Source organism: Pristiophorus japonicus, chromosome 24 (assembly GCF_044704955.1).
Source record: "Pristiophorus japonicus isolate sPriJap1 chromosome 24, sPriJap1.hap1, whole genome shotgun sequence".
NCBI lineage: Eukaryota > Metazoa > Chordata > Chondrichthyes > Pristiophoridae > Pristiophorus > Pristiophorus japonicus.
The window spans coordinates 4,247,092-4,274,825 of NC_092000.1; the positions used below are offsets into that span (position 1 = coordinate 4,247,092).

At 42.7% G+C, this 27,734-nt stretch overlaps 1 protein-coding gene across 1 annotated transcript in view; it reads left to right on the forward strand.

The window, feature by feature from the left end:
* The window catches only part of LOC139238010 (voltage-dependent P/Q-type calcium channel subunit alpha-1A-like), a 587,825-nt gene that overhangs the window by 367,526 nt on the left and 192,565 nt on the right, over window positions 1-27,734 (forward strand). Inside the window, 4 exon segments of the mRNA XM_070867408.1 lie at window positions 631-698; window positions 2,135-2,241; window positions 18,907-19,794; window positions 23,626-24,101. Coding sequence (XP_070723509.1) covers window positions 631-698; window positions 2,135-2,241; window positions 18,907-19,794; window positions 23,626-24,101 — 1,539 coding nt within the window.

Below are 27,734 nucleotides of genomic sequence, written 5' to 3' on the forward strand. Positions count from 1 at the left end.
CAATGGTTGAGTAATTGAAATCAGGCATGCTCAAGAGGCTAAATTGGAACAGTGCAGATATCTCGGGATGAGGATTGTGGGGCTGGAGGAGATTACAGAGATAGGGAGGGGGCGAGGCCATGGAGGGATTTGAAAACAAGGATGAGAATTTTATAATCGAAGTGTTGCTTAACTAGGAGCCAATGGAGGTCAACGAGCACAAGGGGTGATGGGTGAATGGGACTTGGTATGAGTTTGGACACGGGCAGCTGAGTTTTGGATCACCTCTAGTTTACGTAGAGTAGAAGGTGGAACGCCAGCCAGGAGAGCTTTGGAATAGTTAAGTCTAGAGGTAACAATGGCACGGACGAGGGTTTCAGCAGTAGATGAGCTGAGGCATGGGCGGCGTTACGGAGGTGGATATAGTTGGTCTTAGTTATGGCACCGATATGTGGTCGGAAGCTCATTTCAGGGTCAAATATGACTCCAAGGTTGCGAACAGTCTGGTTTAGCCTCAACAAAAAGACTCTTCCTAGTTTTCAATGTCTTTCCTCTAACCTGTGTAAGTGAGTGGAAACCAAGTATTTTAATCTCTTTAGAGCTTTTTTGTCTATGTTCTATCCCTGGTATTACCTTCATTTTGTCGACCAGACACTCTGCTGAACGTATTCTTGGCCATCGCTGTGGACAATCTTGCCAATGCACAAGAACTTACAAAGGTAAAATAAACCAGTTAAGCCACTTTGTGTTTTATTTGGTGTCTTTCTGTGCTCATGAAGGTAAAGGAATATTAGTGCTGAGGATGGAACACCTTCCGTTTCAGACAGCCAGTGTGAACATCATGTAGTCCCAGGTCAGATTTAGCGTAAAGTAGTGCTGGGTGGTAATGCAGGGTAGAGGTTATGCTGCAGCTATACAAAACCTTGGTTAGACCACACCTGGAGCACGGTGAGCATTTCTGGGCGTATTGGTCTTAGAGGGAGTGCAGTGTGGGTTTACCAGAATGATACCCGGACTTCAAGGGTTAAGTTACGAGGAGAGATTACACAAATTAGGGTTGTATTCCCTCGAATTTAGAAGGTTAAGAGGTGATCTGATTGAAGTTTTCAGGATATTAAGGGGAACAGACAGAGAGAGACTATTCCCGCTGGTTGGGGAGTCTGGGACGAGGGAGCATACTCTAACAATTAGGAGTAAAATGAGGAAACACTTCAACACACAAAGGGTGGTAGAGGTTTGGAACTCTCTTCCGCAAATGGCAACTGATGCTGGGTCAGTTGTTAATTTTAAATCAGAGATTGCTAGGTTTCTGTTAACCAAAGGTGTTAAGGGATATGGGGCGAAGGCGGGTATATGGAGTTAGGTCACAGATCAGCCATGATCTCATTGAATGGCGGAACAGGCTCGAGGGGCTGAATGGCCTCCTCCTGTTCCTATGTAAAGTTCCTTTTACTTTGCTCTCACCAATGTGCTTCAGCTCCCACCCTGGAAGAGCACCAGTGTGACACTTTCTGTTTTTACACATCACCAACCATCCCTGTGGCATTGTTATGCTGTGCATCTATTTCCACTGGGACCTGCACTGACACTAGAGCAGGTTCACTTCACATTAGTGCTTAGAGCTACCAGAGCGAAAGACGTTCATCCAGCGGTATAGGTTGGAATCCAACCCAGAGTTCAAAAGGTATGCTGCTAGTCCACAGTTTGTAGCATTTAGTACGCAGCATTGCTACATCTATTAATAGTTAGACTACAGCGATACCACAGCTAATACACCTCATTGCTACAGCTGGTAACAGTTAATACGCAGTAATATTACAGCATTACACCTCATTGTTACAGCTGGTAACAGTTAATACGCAGTAACATTACAGCATTACACCTCATTGCTACAGCTGGTAACGGTTAATACGCAGTAATATTACAGCATTATACCTCATTGCTACAGCTGGTAACAGTTAATACGCAGTAATATTACAGCATTATACCTCATTGTTACAGCTGGTAACAGTTAATACGCAGTAATATTACAGCATTACACCTCATTGTTACAGCTGGTAACAGTTAATACGCAGTAACATTACAGCATTAGCACAATTGGTTTCTTGTCAACCTGTTTAAGTTTCTCACAGAAGCTCTCAACTTATCACAACAGGATGAACAAGAAGAGGAGGAAGCAGCGAATCAGAAGCTGGCACTGCAGAAAGCCAAGGAGGTCGCAGAAGTGAGCCCATTGTCGGCAGCCAACCTGTCGATAGCCGCGTAAGTGGAGCTTGTTTAATAGATAATGTCACGAGATATCTTGGTGCCACATGACTTGGATTTAATTTGATCTTCGAGCTGTGCTGAAGGCTAAAACATAGTTACACTTTGCCAGAATAGCTGTTTACTTTGTAATTGTTTTTGAAACTTTGAATTGAATGTGTTGTTTTGGGAAAACTGTGACAAGCCACTGATTTGTAAGGTGGTATGGTGCCCGAATGTTCTGTGCCAGCTTGCTATTCCATGGTCTAGTAGAACATTGCAGTTGTGATTGACCTCATGGCGGGGCTCCAATCCTGTAGATCAGGTAAGAGGTGACAACAGGGGCCAGCACCTGAAAAGGTCCTCTCACTCCCCTTGGTGCAGGTATATAATTGGTATTGACATTACATGGGAACAGCTCAGCTGTCTGGCACCTTGGCCAGGGGATGGAAAAAAATAGGTTTTAAAATGAGGGAATTCAATTCAAATAAGAGATCAGAATTAAAAATGTCCTGCTTTGTTGGAATCTGGATTCAAATCCATCTCTTGCCCTGACAACTGCATGCTATGTGGAGTGAGTTCAGCCATTCCACGTGAAGGTAAATGTGGGGCTGAATTCTACCTAGAAACTCTCACTCATTTGGCAATCGGTACTGGATACAGCTAAATTAAAGAGATCAAGAAGAGAGTACCTGTTGTTTTAAGTATCACTCCTATCTCTAACTGGGAAATATAGTAATAACTGTATATTGAACTAGTATTAAAATAACATTTAATTTCTTCCTCCTTCGCGAGCCCCCATTCCAGGCTCCTTTCCCCCAGAACCACTTCAGTGATGGCTTGTGTCCTAAAACAGCTCCATTCATTTTAATAGGACTGGGACAATACCAGCAAAGGAGTAGCCATTGGTTAGGTGGTTCAGCGGGTACAGTAGCATAATGGTTATGTTACTAGACTAGTAATCCAGAGGTCTGGACTAATAATCCAGTGATGTGAGTTTAAATGCCATTTAAATTCAGTTAGTTAAATAAATCTGGAATAAAAAGCTAGTATCAGCAATGGTGACCATCAAACTATTGTTAAAAACTGTTGTAAAAACCCAACTGGTTCACTAATGTCCCTTCAGGGAAGGAAATCTGCCGTCCTTACCCAGTCTGGCCGAGATGTGACTCCAGACCCACACAGCAATGTGGTTAACTCTTAACTGTCCTCTGAAATGGCCACTCTGTCATATAAAAAAAACTGCTACCTTCTCATGGACAATTAGGGATGAGCAATAAATGCCGGCCTTGCCAGCAACGTCCACATCCGATGAATGAATACATTTTAAAAAATTGTTTCCCAGGCTGGTCCAAAGTTTCCACTCCCCATAGCAATGAATGGAGAAACTTGAAGACAAGGCAACCCCTCCATACAATGGGCTTCACTAGAACTGTTGGGTAGAGACGGAAGGTGAAATAACTGGTTTCAATTAAAGCCCAGACAATCAGTATTCTTTTATTATAAGGAAGAAATCTATACTTTTCCGTAAGAAATGGGACCGAGTGCAGAAAGTACTTCCATGAGATTATCTTTCATCTTCAACGCTTCCAAAAAATGGTGCTTGACCATCTAACCAGAAGAAAGGCTGCAAAAGAGGACAAAAGAATAAGTACAGCCACAGTCAGAACAGTAAGCGGTCAGATGGAGATATTATGCTGGGCTTAGTGGCAAGCTGGCAAATTCATTCCTCAAAGCAGGATAGTGTAAAGTAATAGACAGTAGAATTTGGTACGAGTACATGAAATGTCTGTCTGCTAATATCACCAGCAATTTCTAACCTCATCTACACTTTCTGCATATACCAGCCATGTTAGATACATGTTGACATGTCCAATGTGTAAATTCTGTGTGTTTGTTGTTTAAATCAGACCAACATGTTAATCATGTATTTTTTTCACTTAATTTTGAATCTAAATACCACCAAATCTTTAACAAAAACATTTTTTTCTTTTTCTTAATGTAAAATGGTCATCCCTCATGTTACTGGTTATTTACTAAGCAAACATTTATTTCCAAAGTAAAAATGAATTTCTCTCTGGTAAGTAATTGATCAGAGCTCCCCCGATGTCTTAGTAGGAATGTGCACCGCCCGATATATTATAGTAATGTAGATCAGAAAGGTCCCAGATTTGATCCCTGAATTGTGGTAACCTAGTTGATCTCTGCCAGGTGGTAACAGAGGTGATACAACTGGCCCGAGTGCCTCCATGGTAGGGAGAGTGAAAATAAACAGATGGGATTCCTACTGTCAATTGCTGTCCAGTGATTCCTCGTGGAAAGTGTGTGGACATTGATTGTGAGGGCAACTCAGTCTCCATAGTTGAATATTTGCTGTCTGAGTTCACACAATAAGAATGGTTAATTGGGTGAGGTACCAGGGGGCTGACAGGGACTGTGCCCCAGCATGAGTCAGTGTCTTCAGATGAAGAAAATTGAAAAAAAAAATTGTCCTCTTTGAAAGAAATTGCTTAGAGAGAGAGCCATCACCAGGCTACACTCATATACCTGTACCTCCTGACAGTCACTGGGAGCTGTTGGTGGGCAGGATGGAGAAACCAGAAAGGGGCAGAGGGGGGAAGTAAGCTGGGATGAAGCTAGACTCTTGGGAAGAGCATGATAACATTTATTTCAAATAAGAATTTCTCAATCTAAGCATGGAAATACTAACTAGCCTGGTTGGGGTTATTGAACTCATTGAATGGCGGTGCAGGCTAGAAGGGCCGAATGGCCTACTCCTGCACCTATTTTCTATGTTTCTATGTTTCTATGTTTAGAGGCTGCCCTTCCCCCTTTCACTTCTGGGATCTGGCTTCAAACCCAGTTCAGACAGATGGGTCTTGAAAAGTCTCCCCTCTTACTGTAAGGGTCTTGCATGAATTGAGTTTGGACAGTCTTAATTCAATTCCTAATGGACATAAAACAACCTCTAGTTTGACAATAATTGGCGCGCTCACTCAGAGAATAGGAAATGCCAAAATGACACTGATGCAGTGACAGTTGCTGACTGAAGTTAGGACTGAGGTACATTGTTAGGGTAGAGTTGAGTGAGCTTTACTCTAGATTTAACCAGCATTATAACTCATATTTGGTGCAGGAACTGGAAAAGTATTCTATTCAGCATTGTCACTTGTCTTGAAGAGCACGAAGTTCACGAAATAAATAAAAGGAAAATAACCAAATTCTATCTCACAACTGTATGTAAAACTCTTGCGTCTATGCATGTACATCATACTGCAGAAGTCATGCTTCAAAATGTCAAAGTATTAAAAAAAAGAAGTTATGGAATCACGGAACGGTTCCATCGCGGGAGGAGGCCATTCGGCCCGTCGAGCCCGTGCCGGCTCTCTGCAAGAGCACTTCAGCCAGTCCCACTCCCCCCACCCTTTCCCCGTAACCCTGCACATTCTTTGTCCTTCAGGCACTTATCCAACTCCCTTTTGAAAGCCACGATTGAGTCTGCCTCCGCCACCCTCTCAGGCAGCGCATTCCAGATCGCTACGGAAAAAAATTTAAGTTTTTCCTCGTCGCCTTTGGTTCTTTTGCCAATCACCTTAAATCTGTGTCCTCTGGCTCTTGGCCCTTCCATTATTTCCTACTAGCCCCTCTCACTTTGATAACGTGACCTCTCCCCAGGGTCAGCGGGCGAGGAGGTGTAAGTAGCTGCCAATCTACGCAATGTTCTTTCAGCAATTAGCCTCTGGATGTGCCTATTTAGACCACTTTCCCCCAGGATGTACCTGAGAAAAAGTGAAATATAATTCCATCTTAGCAGCTAGACACCAGCACCACGTTTCAGCCCCCAGACTACTTGTAAGCAATTCCACGGGATATCAATTAGGCCCATGTAAATATGAAGTTAATAAATATTCTTTAAATAAGATCACAGTAACATTGCAAGTAAAGATTTTGTAATAGGTACATTCACACTGTAATTAAGACAGTTTTATTTGTTCAGTCAAAGCCATCGACATTAAACCTACAATTAAACTGTTTAAAACAAGAAGATATTTTGAAATATTATCACAGATTGAGTCTTAATGATAATCTACCATAATGGTTTGGTGTGTATTAAATAATCTCATAAAGATTTATAGATTTTTTTTCCCTCAGTTACTCAGTTATTCCCTCTCCTCTCTGTTTGTTTAGTATAAATAAAAGATTCCATTTGGCCCATCTAGCTTCTGGAAGTATAGAGGTTTATAGCACAGAAGGAAGCCCTTTGGCCCATTGTCTCTGTGCTGCTCTTTGTTAGACTGATCCACAGAAAATCGGGTTCTGCATCACAGTATTTAACTTCCTCTTGATTCCAAAGTTTTGCCCTTCAGTACTTGACCTGGAAGGTCATTCTGTAAAGCATAGCCACTTAAGTGGCTCTTGTGGGATCATACCCCTCCAAGAGGCTGTGCCTTCAGGAGAGGTGGTGAAAAGTATTCAAATGGTCTTTGTTTACCATTGCTATCTCAGCTGAGGACACTACCCCTGGGTTAAGGAGAGAAGAGAATCTGTAAGAGTTCCTGCTCTTGATCACCATACACCATTCTCTGCTGCAAGTTGCTTGTGTGTGGGCATTGGGTAAGATAGAATCAGGCTCAACTGTGCTGCCCAGACTGATGAAATAGCTTGTGGACATGCACTGTAGGCTCACACGTGAAGGTGAGGAACCAGGAGTTGGAATGTTATCCCATCATGTGTCAGTGTCCTCCGCCCAGCAGGGAAGAAATAATTGGAATGTTTGACAGATTGTTAACCTAAACTAGCGTGATATTTTTCCAGCTTTCCTTGCAAAGTTCCAGCAATGAATATCAAAAAACTAGAAGTGGAGAAATACAACAAAAGCTGAATATTAATTCATACCTTGATAGTAATGTACAAATCCTTAATGTGTTTGTATGATATTACCAAGTTAACATCTACGTTAAAATGATGGACAGAATAATGCCACACAAACACGTAAATGCTTGTCTGCTTTTATCAACAACAGATATTTCCAGTCCATAAACTTACTTTTTAAAATTCCTCATTCTTTATGAAATTGCTTTTGGAAAATGTGAATTGTTGAAGCCTGACCCCACTTCTGCTGGAGAGCGTGTGTGTGTATCGGTTGAGGACAGGATCGGACTCGGGCTTGGGCTGAGATGTTCTTTCTATGATGATGTAGCCTGCTAACAATCGAGGCTGACACGTGTAGTACAGCAACTTGGGCCTGTGGGACCAAACCCCAGCAAGGGTTAGCGCAGTAAGGAGGTGGGGGAGTTAGTTTAAAAAAAAAATATATAAGATTCTGTGGAGGATTTACAAGGTAGATGCTGAGAGGTTGTTTCCCCGGGCTGGAGGGCCTAGAACTAGGGGGCATAGTTTCTGGATAAGGGGTGGGCCATTTAGGACTGAGATGAGGAATTTCTTCACTCAGACGGTTTTCAATCTTTAGTATTCTCTGCCCCCGAGAGCTGTGGATATATTTGAGTATATTCAAGGCTGAGATCTATAGATTTTGGATTCTACGGGAATCAAGTGGAAGATAGGCCATGATCTTATTGAATGGTGGAGCAGGCTCGAGGGGCAGTATGGCCGACTCCTGCTCCTAATTCTTACGTTCTAAAACCTAACTTGATACTAAATGTCTTGTCACGGGTGGTGCTGCCCTTTGAGCCGGGCCAGCTCTGAACAACTCCATCATTATGCTTTGTTTCTTTCAGCAATCACAGAGCTGTCATTCCTTTAGAACATACCATTGTGTGTAGCAATTTGCTGATTAATGTTTGTGATTTTTTTTTTTAAATTGTGGATTTTGATATGATAAGCTATCTTAAGGTACACCTGACTTTCCTGGCCTGGCTACATGGCGATCCTGGCCTGAGTGGCCTCATGGCTGGAGGAGGCTTCAAATTTAGCTCCATGTTTGGAAAATGCTAGGCCAACATCACAATTTTGACATAATATTGAATGGTTAGAGTATTGGATTTTTTGAACATTTTGAAAACAAACTATTTTGTTACTTAAATGAGAGGATATAGCTCAATAATTTTGCTTTTCAGTCTTGTTTATTTGCTCCGTCCTTTGCTCAAGGAAACAAGAAAATACCAGCCACAATTAGCACAACCTCTTTTCCTCTTTTTGTTGAATTATTGTAGCATTAATTGATCTTACATTTTAGGGCATTTTTCCCTCTTTGAGCCCTTCCAAGACCCTCCGTGCTTAACAGGCCGCTGCAGTAATGTTCCATTGTGCTCACTCGGGAGTGGCCTGGGCAGATTGGTCTGATTTTCCCTCCATGGCTCTCCTATATAGAAGCCTGAATAAAAGTTCAGTGATTTTCTAAGTTGCAGGATGCTGGAGGATGTCTTTGCTGAACTGAAAAAAAATGCATGACTGCCAATGCTTTTGTCTAAGACTGGGCTTTTAATAGTTTTAGGCTCTTGCCCCAATGTATTTTCATGCTTTCTCTGCTCTTGGGTTTCTGCGTGACAAGTGTCATCGGCGGCTGAGAGTGCTAATGGGTGAGCTGCTAACAGGCCTCAGTGTCTGCCTGTGTTTTTTTTTTTATTCGTTGCCAATCTTTCCAATTCTTTGTCAAATCACAAACGCCAGAGGTCACCTTGCACATGCCAAGGATCACTCTGCGCCAATGCTCTTAGCCAAAAGGCCTAGAGCCACTGCACCGTTCCTGGAAGTACTGCAATACCAGGTTCGTGCCATGGAGGTGGATGGGTCAGGCCCCCCCACACACCTCCTATTTCCAGTGTCTGCCTGTGTTTTTTTTTTATTTTTTATTTAAATTCGTAGCCAATCGTTCCAATTCTTTATCAAATCACAAACGCCAGAGGTCACCTTGCACACGCCAAGGATCACTCTGCGCCAATGCTCTTAGCCAAAAGGCCTAGAGCCACTGCACCGTTCCTGGAAGTACTGCAATACCAGGTTCGTGCCATGGAGGTGGATGGGTCAGGTCCCCCACACACCTCCGTGGAGGTGGATGGGTCAAGCCTGTGTTTTTTTTTTTTAATTCGTAGCCAATCGTTCCAATTCTTTGTCAAATCACAAACGCCAGAGGTCACCTTGCACATGCCAAGGATCACTCTGCGCCAATGCTCTTAGCCAAAAGGCCTAGAGCCACTGCACCGTTCCTGGAAGTACTGCAATACCAGGTTCGTGCCATGGAGGTGGATGGGTCAGGTCCCCCACACACCTCCGTGGAGGTGGATGGGTCAAACCTCCCCACCCACCTAAGACTTGTTGCTGAAAGGTTTGGAATGTGACTGGGGGTGGCGGGGGGTGGGGGGCAGCGATTCTCCCTCTGATTTCCCCCTCACTGTGATGAGGGCCCTGGCCTGGTCTCCGCACAGTAACACACTGGAGTCTGAGCAACTCGGGCTAGGTAAGGTGAATGATGGGCATGAACCCATAGCATTCAGTGATACCATATATTACAGAACCAGTGTGAAAGAAACCTTTAAATGGTGCCAATTAATTTATATTAGCATAGTGATGACATCATCAAATGCACATTGCATGAACGGCTCCACCTAAAGTTTTAACAAATGTTCCACGTCCCCAGAATCCAATACTCAAACCTTGAAGGCAATTTGATATTTTTGAATATCATTGTACAAAGTTAACTTGACTTTTTTTTCCCAAGAGGCAATGTTGATCTAATTTAAGTAAAATTATCCGAAAGTTTGCAAACCAACAATAACCAGGACAGTCATGAATAAGGAACCCCGGAATGTGTGCACTTCATCTGGTGTTTGGTAACAAAGAACATTCTTCTGAACTTTGACACTTTTTCCACATGTCTGAACAGTACAGAGAGGGTAAGACCCCCTTCCCCTAGGACCTCAGTGTTCTACAATGATTCCTGCACTCAAATGTAAGTACTCACGCAGTGCAGGTTCTAAATGAAACAGAAAGACTAGACTTTCTCCCAGAACGGCCAAATAACTCGTACCAGGGACCGATCCCTTTTGTAGAATAATTTTTATACCTATTATCTACAGCATACATTCAGGCCTAATGCTGTCAGAACTGGTCTATAAGTCCCACCTTTGTGATTCTTGAAACTTTGAAAATAGTTATAAACCAATATGACAAATATTTTGCTTTAAAAAAATAAAGATATGTCTTATAGACCAGGTATTTATACAGCAAATGTTATGTAATGTGTTTTTATTTGTAGTTATTTTGGTGTAAGATGCATATGCATTGCAAAATCACACAACTTACGTTGATTTTTTGCAGGTTAAATGTACAATAGTGTGGACAAGGTGGGGCATTGTTTTTTAACCTCTGGGCTTGAATTCAGGCTCAAATGGTCTGTCTACTGGCTGTGAAATGAGTTTGGGTTAGTTTCAGTTCGGATTGCCTACTCTGATTGGGACGTATTCCTGGAGATTTCATCGCATGACCTCCGGCCTCCAAGCATTCCATTCCACCCTCCCCCCCCCCCCCCCCCCCCCACCCCGACTCCATGCTCCCACCATTGTTTGCTTGACCCATTGACCCTCGCGGCACCCTGCCTTCCGACGGCCAATCAGAAAGTGAACGGACTCTTTGTTACGCGATTGGGTGATTCCTGACTCTCGGTCAAACAGCCTTTTTTCCCCAATCTCCAATATTTTTATAATTCATTAAAAGAAAATTGAAAATAAATGCATAATTTTTGTTAAACCCCAATTTTCGGGAGGCTCTCAGGGAGTGTCCTGAGTGAGCAGTTCCACCCCTGAGTCAGAAGGTTCAAACCCCGCTCCAGCCACTCCCGGTGCGTGGGAACCTCAGCTCCAGCTTGGAATTACGGATTGACAACAAGTGGGATCCTCGTGTCCGGTAGGTGTGGGTGACCCTCCCCCTCATTGTATGGGTTGTGGGAGCCCAGAAAACCCTCCCTCCATATCAGACTAACCCCCTCCTCCCCCCCCCCCCCCTCAATCAGCTGGGATAAAGATGGTCACGGCTATGGAAGGAGTGCCCACGTCACGGCTTGTCAGACTGTTAACCAGCCCGCCAATCATCCCACTACTTCACACGCTTCTCCGAAGGGAGAGCGTGAAGATACGGAAACAGCAACCAGGAGTTGATGTGGACTCCAATGGAAACCAAGAAAAGATGAAGTTATTGTCTCTCTTTTTAACTGCACACGCTTGATTTATGAGATGACCAAAATTCACTCCTTGGTTCTATGGGCAGGCGTGAGCCCCATCTGTGTAATCTTTGTGTTCAAGTATTGTTGGTTGAAGTACATGAGATTACTATTTTGGATAAACTATATGACTGAAAATATATATTCTGGGTACATCGGAGGAAGGACACAGCATGTGTTGGGAGAGAAGGAAACTGCGATTCTCACACAATGGCTGCAACACTCCATGTTACTCATTAGACCTGGACATGGAGTATGAGTGTCGTGACACACAGAAGTAATGTATGTAGTTTCTAATAATCTAATTCAAACCGATCAATCTGATTAATGCGCTGTATGGTCCTTTCACAATGAACACAGTATGTTATTCGGCTTGAAGTGCCCATTACTTTTAAACCTAACATCCCCACTGCCTGTGTTGGTGAAATTTAATTCATCCCCTGCCTCTTCCCATTGTGAATCCATCAGCTACTGCTCACACCCACTATGTGGATGGAACTGCAGAACAGTTATCACCTGCCCTGTTCCCAGCACCAGTGTCTGCAATGTGAATGACACCAAATGATGCTTTTAGTAGTGATTGAGTTAATATTTCCTTATTTTAATTTGTACATATTTTGTGTTAATTCGATTCATTTGTGTTTGTACTATATATATATATATATATTCATTGTCTGCTTGATTTGTGGTTCATGGTGTGAGATGGACATGTAATTGATATGGAAGCAATGGCTGGGTACCATAGGGCGAGGCTGGATCTGGCATTGCCGTAACAAATTTGGCAGAGCCCTGGAGTTTAATCAGACCAAGGATCACTTGATTTTGCCAACGGGACAGGTTATGAAGAGATGCTCACAAACTGATCTGCTTTGATCGGAGGAAAGAGATTGAGGGGGAAATTGATCCAGGGTTTTTTAAGGATTGAAAGAAATGAACTGTGGGCATGAACCTAGAGGACAGAAGTGCACCATTACTGAGAGTTGAGACGAGAAGGAAGTTTGCCACATCTGGGCCATGGGAATGTGTCCTCAGCGAAAGCTTTATGTCTTTATATCAATTAGCACTTTTAAAATAAGCTGGTTGAATAATGGCCCGGAATTCTCAGTCCTGATAATGGCAAACCAGCAGCGTTCGCTGTAATTTTCCTCTTGAAACTTAATGCTCAACCAGGAAATCCCGAAGTTACTGTCTGTCATTCACTACTTCTCCAGAGCCAGCAATCACTGAAATCCCTCAAATCAGGGAAACTGATGAAAACTTCTGCTCTTCCGCAGTAATACCACTGTTAAAGACCCCGTTAAAAGTTAGACCCTTTTGGTTGAGGTGTAACTGAGGCTTTAACTGCGTATTGACAAGGGTTATGGCCCTGCAAAACTCATTTTAATTCTGTGCAGTGTCAAATTTATCCATTTTAATAAGTAGACATTTTGAAGAAATCTTAATTTTTATTAAAAGTTTGTTCGTCTTTATTTCAGGTTTGCCTTTTCCCCGTGTGAGAGGCCCAATCTTTGTTTTGCTCTCCCTAACATTTTTGAAAAAGTTCGCTGCCTGTGAGAATTCTGCGTTTCGATTGGCTGCTTAGTCTGCTTGTCGATGTCAAAGCAGTTTGTGCGAGGGGAATCCCCACTTTACTCTGTTGATTGGAATTACACGTCGGAAAACCCGAATTTCTCGCCACAGAGATCACGAGCTAGCCTTTGCTCGCCATTGACTGCAAATTGCGGGCCATTATATCTAGTTAGGGAGGGAACTGAAAGTTATATAAAATAAGAACAGCTTTCTTGTTGGCATAGCCACTGTTGGAAGCAGAAGACATTCAGCCATTCGCTGATGTTGTTGGGGCAGTTGGTGGGAAGAGGGTGCCCACAGCCCACCTATTGTTATTACCGTGAGGTCCATGGGTTATTGCCGTGCAGCCGGTGGGCTGCGGACGTCAAACTAGGCAGGTTCAAGCAGGTCATTGGTTGGGGAGGGCAGGATACCTGCTGGCTCTGACATAGAATTGGCTGACAGTCGGAACCTGGGAGGTGGTGATGGGGGCTGGTGCAATCCTGATGTGGCCCTACATGGGCCGGCAGTGGGCGAGAGTCCTTCTGCTACTCCTGGCTCCCCAAAATTAAAAGTGAAAAATATCTTTCAGATGTTTTTTTTTGAGTGGTCTTCACCCCATCCCTTTAAGAACTGCAGGCCAAGTTGTTCAGCATTGGTGCAAATTTAGCAGAGCCCTCAGTGACACATGCTCCATCTCTTTGCACCTCAAAGTTGTCAAAGGACCCTAATGCGCTTGTTACAAGTAGCCTCCCGCCTGAAACAGCCCTTCTCAGGACCCCACCCCCAGATGGCATTGGTGGAAGCATCAGCATAAATGGGGCGGTAGGTGACTGAACTTCATTGGAAGAATTGTCCTGCCCTGTCTGTGCTGGGCGGAGGCAGTTAAAAAAAATCAGCCTCGTCATTTGGCTCCACTTGTCGCTGCTGTCTGTGCTCCTGGAGATAATGCTAGGCTCTGTCTCTGTGCAGAATAGATGCAAAGTGTAGGTTGGTGACATCATCGTGAGCGGAGGACGATATCTAAAAAAGATGGAAGCTTTAAGGCTTTGGATCTCTGCTCCTGCCTGCACTTTACTGCAAATAATGCTACGGATTTAGAGAGCGAAAAATTTCAAAGCATACAACTTCCAGCATATCTTGTTTTGATCTGTGAGATCCTTTGCATGGTATTGCACACAATCTATACATTCAGGGAATTGGCAACAGATGGAATATAGAATTTTCTGTGTTCTTCCAATGTAACCTGATCTTACAGATTTTAATTTTATTTATTTTCTTTTACAAATACACCTTGATGGATGGTTACCGATGGAGTTCACTGGTGGTGGTTACCCATTGAGGAAATTAGACTATTAACATTAATTTTTTTTAAAAACTGCAATGGTTTAAACTAGAGGTAAACTTTCCACAAAAATTGTGCTTTACTGGATTTAACCGCAAATTGATTGTGGGCAGGCAGCAACGAGGTTATGAACCATTTTTATACGTTTACGATTGTCTATTCTTTTGTTCTACTTGAGCTAGACTGTAAAGTGCCTGGTGTCGTACTGAGTTTGAGCTCTGGTCTGTGCTAAGACAGCTGGTTGTAACTGGCATAGTCTCAGTGTCCCTGGAATGGAACTAAATGATATCTAATAATCGGTCGGTATATTATTTCTGTACAATAACAGATCGCAAGGAGGCTGGAACCATACCTTGAGCATTGGTCTTCCAATGGATTGTCTCACCCGGTGTAATTCGATGAGTTCCATGTAATTCTCTCCCTGCTGTCCATTATAGTGAAGATAGAGTTTCAGTGGGACTATCTCCAATGTTCTGTCTTCACGCCACAATGTTGCAAGCTGTTATATTCATGAAGCCACTTTTGCCGATTGTGCAGAACAATTGTGTGAACCGTTTCTATATTTGGATTTCTTTGCAGTCGTGATGCATGAAATTATTTATTTTTAATCTTTCATTTTGTTTTTGTTTCTCCATTATTTTTCATCTGTTCTGTTTCATTACTTGCATTTTAATTTCTCACTAGTTGACTTTGCAGGTGGAAATGGAGTCATGTCTCTTGCAGTGGAACTGTCCTTTAGACCACACCCCCCCCCTTCCCCCACTCCCCACCACCAACAGCCTGAGTTATTGTGCTTCCTGCTGTTCTACCTGCCAACTCGGCTTGTGATGAGCGATTGTCTTAGCAACACTCTTAGGTAGAATATCCTGCTGTAGAGGAGTACCTTCACCTCCAATAGGCTAATGAAGGAGAGTTGCTTCTCGTCCTGCAGCATGCTCCCAGCCCGTGTTCAATAATGAGCACTGGGTAGATTTGCGGACTTTCCCATCCCTCTGCTAATGTATTCACTACTGTACTGCCCCAGTCTTGTCTCTTCCCTCTGAGGTTAGAGCTAAGGCGCATCATCTGTGATTGAGCACAGGCATGCTTACTCTGAATCTTATTATGTATTATCTGACCCATTGGTCCATGGTACTGACATTAGGTTCCTGAACTATGAGCGTGTTCTATTCCCATCTATTACTTGATGAGCACAATAAACTAAGTTCACCAAAAATGGATAACCGACCCATTTGGATGCAGCTATATGATCTTGCTGTTGGTCCATGTTCTAGCCTTCTGGTTGATCCATGTGCTATGATAGCTCAGTCACTCTCCCACTAGTGACCAATCAGTGCACAAAAGAAAGGAGAGTAGAAAAGAGGGAGGGTCCAAATAAAGAAAAAACATTGAATATGCTCTTCCAGTTCCTGTCTTGCAAAGCAGCTCATGTTGAACTCTGTACATTTAACTGATTGCATGCTGCATGGAATGTGCTGGATTTCATTTGCACTCTGGTAAGTAGATACGGCACTGAGTGCGCCAACAACCTTTTATCCCTTTTGTTCATCACAGCTTTGTGGTTTTCTTGCTTCTTTTCATGGTTCAGTTCGAAGTTTAGCTAAATCAAATAACTGAAATATATACTGGTAAACGTCTCCCTGAAGGCAATGAGGCTTCCTTTTTGGCGCTTCCATTATTATTGGCCATTTCTGAGATTCCAAGATACCACCTCTTCTCCCCGCCCCCACAGTGTGCATTCAATGAGAAGAACTTCCTTTCGCTACTGGAACTTGGGTTCGACTCCAAGCTAAACCAACAAGAAGAAAGCCTCCCCTCTCTGGTGACTGTAAGAGACCTAAGTGAAATTAGTTTACATAGTATTTTCAGCACTGAAACAGGCCATTGGGCCCAACAGGTCTGTGACAGTGTTTACGCTTCACACGAGCTTCTTCCCACCCTTCATCATCTCACTCCATCTACATATCCTTCAATTCCTTTCTCCCTCATGTGTTTATCTAGCTTCCCCTTAAATGCATCGATACTATTCACCTCAACCCCTCCCTGTGGTAGCAAGTTCCACATTCTCACCACTCTCTAGTTAAAGAAGTTTCTCCTGAATTCACTATTGGATTAATAGTGACTATCGTACATTTATGGCCCTTACTTCTGGTCTTGCCCACAGGTGGAAACATCTTCGATGTCTACCCTATCAAACCCTTTCATAATCATATAGAATCTATCAGGTCACCCCCTCAGCCTTCTGTGTTCTAGAGAAGAGCCCCAGGCTATTCACTTTTTCCGGTATAACCGCTCAGTTCTGGTTAATAAGAATTCATCTTTACTCTATTTCCTATTGGGTGCAAGGACACAGAAGTACTTCAGTGCTTATTGGCATTAAACTGAGAGAAAAAAAAATATCACACTTCAGAGATTAGTGTTGAGGCAGAGTAATGTTGGATTGGAAGGGGAAAGAGATAGAGAAAGCGAGAATCCAGATGGGGTGGAGAATCGAAGTAGGAGCTGTCGTGCTCAATCCAGTGATGCAAAATAAAACAAAAGAGTTGACAAGGATCCTACGTCAAAGGAAAGGAGACACAAGCAAAAGTATATAATGTTTTAAAGTGGTTTGTCGATAAAAAACCGAGTGGGTACACTAATGTCGTTTAGGAAAGGAAGCCTTGCTGTCCTTACCCCGTCCATCCTATATGTGACTCCAGTCGTGGTTAGCTACCAGCTGCCCTCTGAAATGGCCTAGCCAGCCACCAGAGCGGCGAGGGCCTGGGCAACGATGCCCACATCGTGAGAATAAATAAAAATTACTTTATGCAACCTATGCCTCATACACGATATATGGCTAAAAGTTACTTCACTAATAGCTTCCTAAGCACCCTTATGTGTGATTTTAAGAAAGTCCCATGCAGGGAATCAAGCCTTATTTTATACAAACTGGATTTGGATTGACTTACTTTTATTTATTCTATGGCTGAAGTCAAATAGTTCAAAAATATAAGGAGTCACCTCTGCAATTTCTGCATTTTAGTCATGATTAAAGCTTTGACTCCCATTATAATATGAATGTGTTCATTTAACGTGTCGAAGCCTGTTCTTCCGATCGGGCATTATGGGGAAGAGTTTTCGCTCCTGAGCAATTTGCCCGAAATCGGCCAAACCGGATCGAAGAATTTTAAGCGCAAGTTACGCCCAGTGCAAATCGAGCTTCTGCAATCTTTTGCGCTGGTTTAAAAAAACATTACGCTGGAAGCCCGTCACGCTCACAAATTTGTCCACAGCCCCAGATCGAATTAATCGCCATGCCGAATTTACGCTAATTGCGTTCGTATGCGGCCCTTTGAGGAGGCTCTTAATATTAAGCTGCTTTTTTTTTAGGGCAGTAGGGCAATTATAGGGAGCTTTTTAAAAAAAAAATGAAATATTAAAAGATATTTAATTTACTAAGAAACTGACCAGTGCACACCAATGAAACTAGTAAATGATTCTGCATAGCTCTTTGAAGTCATTTTCTTATTATTTAAAATCGGGTTACTTGTCGCCAATGTTCGCTTTAAGCTGCATGGCCGCACTCGAATACCCGCGCAGCCAGCTCACCGGCTTTTAAATGCAAAAACCACGCATGCGCAGATTTTTGAGTGGGCCGTGCAGCCCGTTAAAAAAACATGTTGCTCACAGGTATTAAAAATGCTTATTTTTTTTGTGATTAAACCCATTTTCAACTGTTTTAATAAAGCTGTACTCTTAAATATATTATTTTTAATTGAATATTGTTTATTTTTTTAATGTTCTAGAACTCGTCCCAATTACATTAGTTCATGGAAGATTTTTTTTTGTTTGTGGTTATGCAAATGAGCTTGAGCGGAAACTTGAACCATAATTTCACGTCGGAAAAGTAGTGCAATTTTAAACACAATTTACGCCCTGATCGCACCCAAAGTGGAAACTCTACCACCCCCCCAATTTATTTTTATAATAGCTATTCAGAGCAACAGATCTGTTAGGAATTAAAGTTGTTGTTAGGGAATCAAGCCTTATTTTATACAAACTGGATTTGGCTCGACTTACTTTTATTTATTCAATAGCTGAAGTCAAATAGTTCAAAAATATAACTCTAAAAGGAGTCACCTCTGCAATTTCTGTATTTTAGTCAGGATTAAAGCATTGACTCCCATTATACGTAATATGAATGTGTCAAGCTGACAGAGTCAAAGTTTGTTCGGAATTAAAGTTATAAGGAAAGATTAAGGAGGTTGGGTTTAACCAATTTAAGTTTTCAAGAATATGAAGGGGATTAATTTGCTCACTGTAGGGGGGCACAAGTAGAAAATGAGCAAAATGAGAGTGGGAGTGGAAATGAATTTTTAAACCAAAGGGTAATCAAGTTACAAAGCAAATTCATCGATGTGGACAGAACAAAAGGGGTCAGAGACAATTAGATCATTCTCGGGAGGGAGAAGGTTTGAAATATAATGAGAAAGCAAGTAGGTGGGAGTTGATCTGTTGACAAAGAATGGGCTTATTTGTAAAAATGTTTCCTACAAACAGACAGATTTTAGTTACTATGGGGTTTTCGGATACTGCAACTAGCCAGTCAATCTGGTAACTTCTCTTTTCTTTGCAGGAAAGAACAGCAGAAGAACCAGAAACATGGAAAGACAGTGTGGGAGCAGCGAATGAATGAAATGAGAAAACAAAATCTGATGACCAGCCGGGAGGCCATTTACAATGAGTTAGACCCTGACGAGAGATGGCAAATGGCCTACTCCATGAACATTAGGCGTGACATGAAAACACACCTGGATCGGCCTTTAGTCGTTGATCCTCAGGAAAACAGGAACAACAACACGAACAAAACCAGGCCTTCAGAACCCTCATCCGATCAACACAGCAGTCAACAGAGGGCAGAGGAGTTTCTGAGAAAGCAGACTCGTTACCAAGAGCGATCTAATGATCCGAACAAGGACAGGACACTCGAGAGGGACATGGGGGCAGTGGAACAGGGGGACAGGCCCAGGAGGTATCGTAGCAACAGCAAAGAAGGAGAATCAAATCGAGACGGTGTTCCTCGAGATATGGAGCACCGTGGAAGGGAACGAGAAGGGAACCACGAGAGGAGTGCAAGGGACGGGGATGGTGAAAGGAATCGAGCCAACGAGTCCCATCGGCGGCACCAGCACAGACCCGGAGTAAGCAAGGAAGGGCGAAGTGCGTCACCAAGGCCCGAGGGAGAAAGGGAGCGCAGGCACAGGCCACACCGGCGCAATGCAGAAGCCCACGACGTCAGTGGAGTAGAGGAGGGTGTCAAGAGTGAAAGAAGTGAGAGGCGTTCAAAGCACAGGGAGGGCACCCGGGGCAACAAGGAAGGGAAAGGAGGCGGTGAGGGCGAGAATCTAGATGGGGCGGAGAAACGACGGAGGACCCGTCATGCTCAATCCACTTATGATGATGCAAAGAAAGAGAAGGATGAGAAGGATCCAACTTCAAAGGAAAGGAGGCACAAACGGAAGAAGTATGTAATGTTTTAAAGTGATTTGACAAAACATTTAAAGTAATATGGTTCAGTTTATATACACACATTGTATGAAATGCACAATTCACCGCCCAGTGTGCTTATACCCTATAATAGTAGATGACTTAAAAGAGCAATCTGTCTTGTCAAGATAGCAATCATTGATGCATTCCAAAGTAAAGCACGCAGTTCAGGAGTTACGTCAGTCCAGTTCAATTAGCAGTACTCTTAACTCTGAGTCAGAAGCCCCACGCCAGGACTTGAGTACATAATGTAGGCTTGCACTCCAGTGCAGTACCAGACGAATGCTGCATTGTTGGAAGTGCCAATCTTTGAGTGAGACATTCGACTCTTCTGGCTATTCCCACGATTCAGGTCAATGCTATCGATCCCATGACCTTATTTGAAGAACAGTAGGGATTATCCCCGTGTCCTTGCCAACATTCTTCTCTCAGTTTACATAACAAAAAACAAATTAAATAGTTATTCATCCCATTGCCATTTGTGAGTGCTTGCTGTGTGCAAAATTGCTGCGTTTACCGACAGAATAGCAGTCACTGCATTTCAAAGTAATTCATTACGTGTGTAAATCTGTGAGACATGATATGGTGCTCGAGAACTGCATGCGTTTTTTTTATCTGTCAGCTTCGTAATTTATCTTTGTGCAAAATGGGCAAACTTGTAAGGGAGCCCAAACTAATTAACGTGCAAGAAACGCAGAGCGAGGAGATAGTCAGCAAGTATGGTGCAGACCGTCAACCCTCCACGTTTGGTCTCTGCTCCGTGCTGAGTTACCTAATCTCAGCCAGAACAGCAGCAGGATCAGCAAAACTGATCTTGGTATCCTTCGGGTGGAGAACAGAAAAATCAGCCATGGTTTCTGCTACTGATCAATAGCCAGTGAACAATGTGTGCAAGTGTATTCAGGCAAGGACATAATTGGGCTTGGCCGTGCTGCCATCCATTGTTGCATAGCCTGTTGACGCTCACTAATGAGGTCATGCGACCAGGCAACAAACCCTGAAGCACTGACCACACTGGATCAGCTCCGCTGGGCGGGGCCACATTGTTCACATGCCAGACACGAGACTCCCCAAAGCAATCGCTCTACTCGGAATTCCTTCACGGCAAACGAGTCAAAGGTGGGCAGCGGAAACGTTACAGGGACACCCTCAAAGCCTCCCTGATAAAGTGCAACATCCCCACCGACACCTGGGAGTCCCTGGCCCAAGACCTCCCTAAGTGGAGGAAGTGCATCCGGGAGGGCGCTGAGCACCTCGAGTCTCGTCGCCGAGAGCATGCAGAAACCAAGCGCAGGCAGCGGAAGGAGCGTGCGGCAAACCAGTCCCACCCTCCCTTACCCTCACCGACTATCTGTCCCACCTGTGACAGGGACTGTGGCTCTCGTATTGGACTGTTCAGTCACCTGAGAGCTCACTTTAAGAGTGGAAGTAAGTCTTCCTCGATTCTGAGGGACTGCCTATGATGATGATCATGCATTGGTGAGGTAACTGAGGATGTCCTAGGTACAGGTAACCATAGCCCAGGAATGGGTGGTGAGGTTATAAATAATAAAGTACTTCACACTTTGCCCAGCTCTCAGCTCCCAATCTCAGGATGAAGAATATTTTCTCATGATAAGGACTTGCACATGCCCTACAAGTGACCCAGGATAATCTTCCCGTTGGGAGGGGGTCCTCGGCCACTACTTGGGATCTCCTTCATGGTGGCACAGCTGAGATTAAGAGCTCAATTTGTGAAGGTTCATGAACAAAGATCTTTCATCTCACTGCTCCTTGATGAGACCTGTTGGGCTCCATTGCTTTACCCACAGTGTATAACCAGTGGAGTTGCTTCATCCTTGCTTATGCTTATGAATAATGGCCATCTTTAGACCCAAATAAGTTGTCTGCACAATGAGATGACCATTGGTAGTCAAGAACATTGGTAATCAAGAACAGTCCAAATGGAAATCTGACAGAGGATGTAAAAGTGGAAATTAATCTCCAGGCCCAAAAATTACAATCTCCCAAATGTTAAGTAATGCAGAGTGATAAAGCAATGTGTGCAAGATGTATAACAGACTGGTACTACATAATAGGCACTGAGTAGTTATAGAGTGCATATACGCGGAGTTAAATAATGTGTGTTGAATTATATAGTATAGACTGTTGGAATATACACTGACAAATCTATATAATATATGTTGACTGACTTATAAAATATTCACTGACTTCTATAATCACTGTGTGTATCATTCTCACCTCTGAACCAGAAGGTTGTGGGTTCAAGTCCCACTCCAGAGGCTTGGGCACAAAATTCTAGGCTGACACTCCAGTGCAGTGCTAAGGAAGTGCCGCACTGTCGGAGGTGCCGTCTTTCGGATGAGATGTTAAACCGAGATCCTGTCTGCCCTCTCAGGTGGATGTAAAAGATCCCATGGCACTATTTTGGAAAAAGAGCAGGGGAGTTATCCCTGGTGTCCTGGCCAATATTTCTTCTTCAACCTACACTTTAAAAAGCAGATTATCTGGTCATTATCACATTGCTGTTTGTGGGAACTTGCTGAGCGCAAATTGGCTGTCACGCTTCCTTACAACAGTGACCACACTCCAAAATGTACTTCATTGGCTGTAAAGTACTTTGGGACATCCAGTGGTCATGAAAGCGCTATAGAAATGCAGGTCTTTCTTTCATTTTATAATATACAGTGTTATATGCCCATGTGCAGCTTTGGGATCTTCAAGTGGTTCCGGCTTGTCCTGATCCCAGGATAAGACAAAACATTATAGCATATTTCAGTTGTGATTGATGTACATTAATGTTCAACAATACTTAAAAAAAAATCTTGTTATGCTCATTGCCCTCTTTCTGGTTTCTCGCCAGGCACCCTCTCTGCCTGCTCTCACCCCTTCTCTTTTATAATTTTATAAACTGTTATAATTGTTTACTTCAAACTTCCTGTCGGTGTGAGATTGATATTGGTAATGTAAATTCCTTGCTCTACAGTATGAAACCACACGAGGCACATTCTGGGGACAAGGTCACTCTGTGACCTTAGCTCTTTATTTACAGGACTCCAAAGACGATGACCCTGCGTGGGACCTCCCTTTTTATACCTGTGTGATCAGGTAAGGAGTGTCTCCCACAAGTTCACCCCTTGTGGTCAAGGTGTGCATCTAGGTTGAGTGTATACAATAATACAATGGTGTTACATTGTGGTTACATACATGACAGGTAATAGGGAAAGGTTTCCTCTGCAAAATCAGAATGCATTCTTTATAAACAGGTTTATGATTTCATTAAGCAGAGCGTACTATCACCGACCCACCTTGTGGGGAAATGTTGATATAATTCCTTGTCCTGCCATTCTGCTGTGTTGTCCATTGCAGTAGTAAAGCCCTGTGCTATTGCTCTAACCTTCACCTTATGTGGTCTCACCAAATTTGCTTCAAACAAATGAAAAAAGACTTGCATTTCTATGGTACCTTTCACGACTCCATGTCATCCCAATGAAATATGGTCACTGTTGTATTGTAAGAAATGCGACAGCCATATTTCCCACAAACAAAAGTGAAATAAATGACAAGATCATCTGTTTATGATGTTGGTTGAGGAATAAGTATTGGCCAGGACACAATGGATTAAGATTTGTGAAGATGACTTAAGTACAGCTTGGGTGCATTTGTTGCAGTGTTATTGACAACTTCTGTATCTTGTGAGTTGTGTCTAATGCCACACATTTTGTATTGACTTGAACCTTTTCATTCTTTTAGTTTGTGCATTTCTGTTCTACTTTCTCTGATTTGCGATTCCATTTTGTTATTGAAGAGAGAGCCAAGGAAGTGCTCCCCCTGCTCCAGGTGGCCCAGCCCTTTCCACCACACGGCCAGTGCAACAGGACATGAACAGGCAGAATGGACAACACACAGAAGACATAGACAACCTCAGAAACAGCAAACTGGCAACTCAACCTCCCAATCCCCGGAATACCAATAATCCCAGGGATGTCACTAATCCAGCCAATCCATCCAATCCCTCCACCCTTCATAATCCTGGAAAAGTTGCAAACCATACAAACCCTCATAATCCCAGCAACCCATCCAACCCCCACAATACAGCCAATCGTAAGGCCCCAACTACTACCCCTGGAAATCCTACCAATCCTGGGAATCCCAAGAATCCAGAGAATAACCTCATCCTCACTAATCCAACTAATCCAACCAATCCCAACAATCCAGCAAAAAATGCTAAGAAGCCTGATCACACAACTGTTAATATCCCATTTGCAGATCCAACTCTACAAGGTAAGACTATTGGTCTCAAGGTCGTTTAGATAAATATACAGCCTGGGCATCTTGTTATGAGATTGGTATTAGTCATGGGAGAGGTTCCCTTTGTGCACGATGTGTAACAAAATAAGAATCTGTTCTTTATAAACATATTTATGAAACCATTAACCGTAGCACCAGAAGGCGATTCATCCCCCCCCCACACACTATTATCTGAATAATTCTATCTAAACCCAGTTTCTTGAGCTGGTTTGGTAATTGGAAATATCCAAAGTTATTGTTAAAAAGAAAATGAACTCACTGACACAGGCAACCATTGGACAGTCTGCTATTGGATTGTCAGTGTTTTCAGTAGTGCGCATTCTTTTCCCAGTGCAACATAAAGTTTAATATTGTAGAAAGCTACTGGGCTAACAATGAAAAAACAAACTTTTCCACGAGAATTTGGGCCCTTGTATTTCCCTAAATGATCACGGTGTAGCTTCTTATGGAATACGAACAATAAAAATGAAAATGGAAAATTCAGAGACTGGAGTAGGGTGTAGTGATTTCTGGTATGGAAAACAGGACAATTTTATGATGGTAATCCCTCATTGGAACTGGCCAATGCACACTGGTCTTTCACCTCTGGGATCTAGATTGAGATCCAATCCAGACTGGTAGGATAGAAGTTTTTTTTTATGCATCCTGTGTGATGTTAAGCATCACTCACCTTTTTAACAGCCAGTTTTGCAATAGTATTGGCAGATCTTTGCGAGCAAGTCTGGCTCATGTGTGTCGCTTCATGGAGTAGGAGACCTAGTTGGAGATAGAGATAAAAGCCAATGAGAAAAGTCATTGGTCTATCTGACTAAATATTGGTAAGCAGAACGTTGAAGGGATTATACACACCTGTGTGAACTGAAAATGTGACTTATTTGTTTCTGAAAAGCAATTTTTAAACTGCTGTCATTTATTTGATATTGAAACTTTAATGTTTGGTTTTGTATGTCCATAAAACTAATGATGGGTGATAATGGATAATGTGAATTAAAAAACATCTAGTTAATCTGGGAGTGAAGCTTGAGTGGTACATATTGTTTTGTGACCCTCATATTAAATGAAATACACTAAGAAGTACCCATTGTTGTAAACACATCAGCAAATCTTTCTTGTGAAATTCTGTTTTTTTGACTCAGTTGATTAGCTCAACCAGTAATAGTTCTGTCCAGTGTGGGACTTGGTCATACATATCAATAAAGTCTCAAGTTTGGACACACTCGGGACTGAGTTAGGTGACCTTCACAGGGTTGATAGTAAGGGCACTAAAATTGTTTTTAAAAAATCAGCCAGGAAGATGTCTGGATATTGAGTGAGAGCAGGATTGGGCATGCCTGTCACCTGGTTCCTTCGCACTTTGTAAAATAGCTCTCCAACACTCATTGTCTGTGTTCCCTTGAGGTTAGAAGGCTGAGGGACGATATAATTCGGGTGCTTAATGTGTTATATTCATAGAGCACAGCACACACAGCTTCCTAACATGGCAGGCAGCTCTCTCGGAAGTCTCCGGAAATCTGCCTGGTTCTGTTTATTATTAACCCTGCATTTGCAGTACACAATACGTCCACATCCACAGTGTGGAGCTACAAACATTACAAGCTTACAGACATTACACTTCTCCCTCCTTAATGAAGAAGCCATCATAACAAACATCATACATAACTTTCATTTTTATACATAACATAGGATATAGACTTTTTTTTTCCTATTTACAAATTTAACTTTACCACTTGTTTTCTGATTCGAAGAGGATACCTTCGCTCTCGAACAGAACCTTCCAAACATGGTGTCGAATCTAAACTCATTCGAGGCTCATCCTGAGGAACGTTTTCCGCCACGGAATTTCCTTGATTTTCATTTGAACTCACTCTAACTTCAGGCTCTTTGTTTTCCTGACTCGGACTCAGACTTTCATTCTGATTCTCTCCTGGATTTCTTTCCAGTACATTGGATTTAGGATTTGCTACTGGTGCATCAAAACTATCTGATGAGTCAGAAATAATTGAATCATTCCCACCTTCAACTCCTTCCATGTCTGTAGGTAAAATATGATCAATATGAACAAACCTAACCTGTCCATTATCAAACATCTTTACCAAATATGTGCGAGGACCACATATCTTCACCACTCTTCCTGGTAACCACTTTAACCATTTATGGCGATGGTTCTTCACTCTCACCTTCTGGTTTAATTTCACACTTCTCTCTTTTACTCTACCTCTATCATGATTCTCTTTCTGTCTTAATTGTGTCTCTTCTACAGACGGTGCCAAATTTGGTTTTAACAACGAGAATCTGGTTCATGGCTGTCGTTTGAGAAACAACTCTGCTGGTGTTCTACCAGTAGTTGTATGAGGAGTATTTCGATATGTAATCAAAAAATTTGCCAATTTGTGATCCAATGACAACTGTCATTTCCTTGGATTTGGATCTAACATTTGTTTTATGAGGGCACGTTTTACAATTTGTACAGTGCACCCTGCTGCACCATTCGAAGCAGGATGGTTTGGTGGAACCTTGGTATGTTTCACACCATTTTTGCTCGTGAATTGTGCAAATTCTGCTGAACGAAATTATGGTCCATTATCCGAAACAATCTCTTCAGGGAGGCCAAATGAAGAAAATAATTTTCGTAAAATGTCCAAAGTTTTACTTCTTGTTATTTTCCACATTGGAAACACCTCAACCCACTTCGAATGGCTATCAATCACAATGAACAATTGTTGTCCTTCTAGCTCAGCAAAATCAATATGTAGCCTTTGCCACACCCTGGGAGGCCATTTCCATGGCTGTAATGGTACTGGTGGTGGTACCGATTGACATGTCGTACACTGACTCACGAGGTACTCTATATCTTTATCAAGACCTGGCCACCATAAATAACTGCGTGCAAAACTCTTGGTCAAGCACATTCCCAGGTGCTGGTCATGGAGGTCTCCTAATAATTTGGACCTGAATTTATTTGGTATACCACTCTTGCACCCCACATGATACAATCTTTATCTACTGATAATTCATTCCTACGAATGAAGAATGGATGAATATCTTTGTCTGTTACCTGGTTTGGCCATCCATTTGTAATATACTCATACACCTTTGACATCACTGGGTCATGTTTGGTTGCTCTGCCAATCTCTTAAGCTGTGACTGGCAGTTCATCAATGATGAAAAATAAAACACTTCTTCCCTATCGGGTGTAACTTGTGATGGGGAAGGCAATCTAGACATTACATCAGCATTACTGTGATCAGCTGATCGTCTGTATTCAATATCATATGTATATGCTGACAAATTCAAAGCCCATCTCTGCATTCGGGCTGCAGCTAATGTTGAAACTGGGGACTTTGGATGGAGGATTGCTGTTAGGGGCTTATGGTCCGTAACAATGGTAAACTTACGACCATACAAGTATTTGTGAAACTTCTTGACCCCAAAAATTAATGCCAAAGCTTCCCTTTCAATTTGCGCAAAATTACTCTCACTGGCACTGAGAGTGCGTGAAGCAAAAGCAATTGGTCTCTCCTCCCCACTCCTTAATACATGAGAGATTACTGCCCCAACTCCATACGGAGAGGCATCACATGCTAGCTTAATCTCCTTAGATATGCC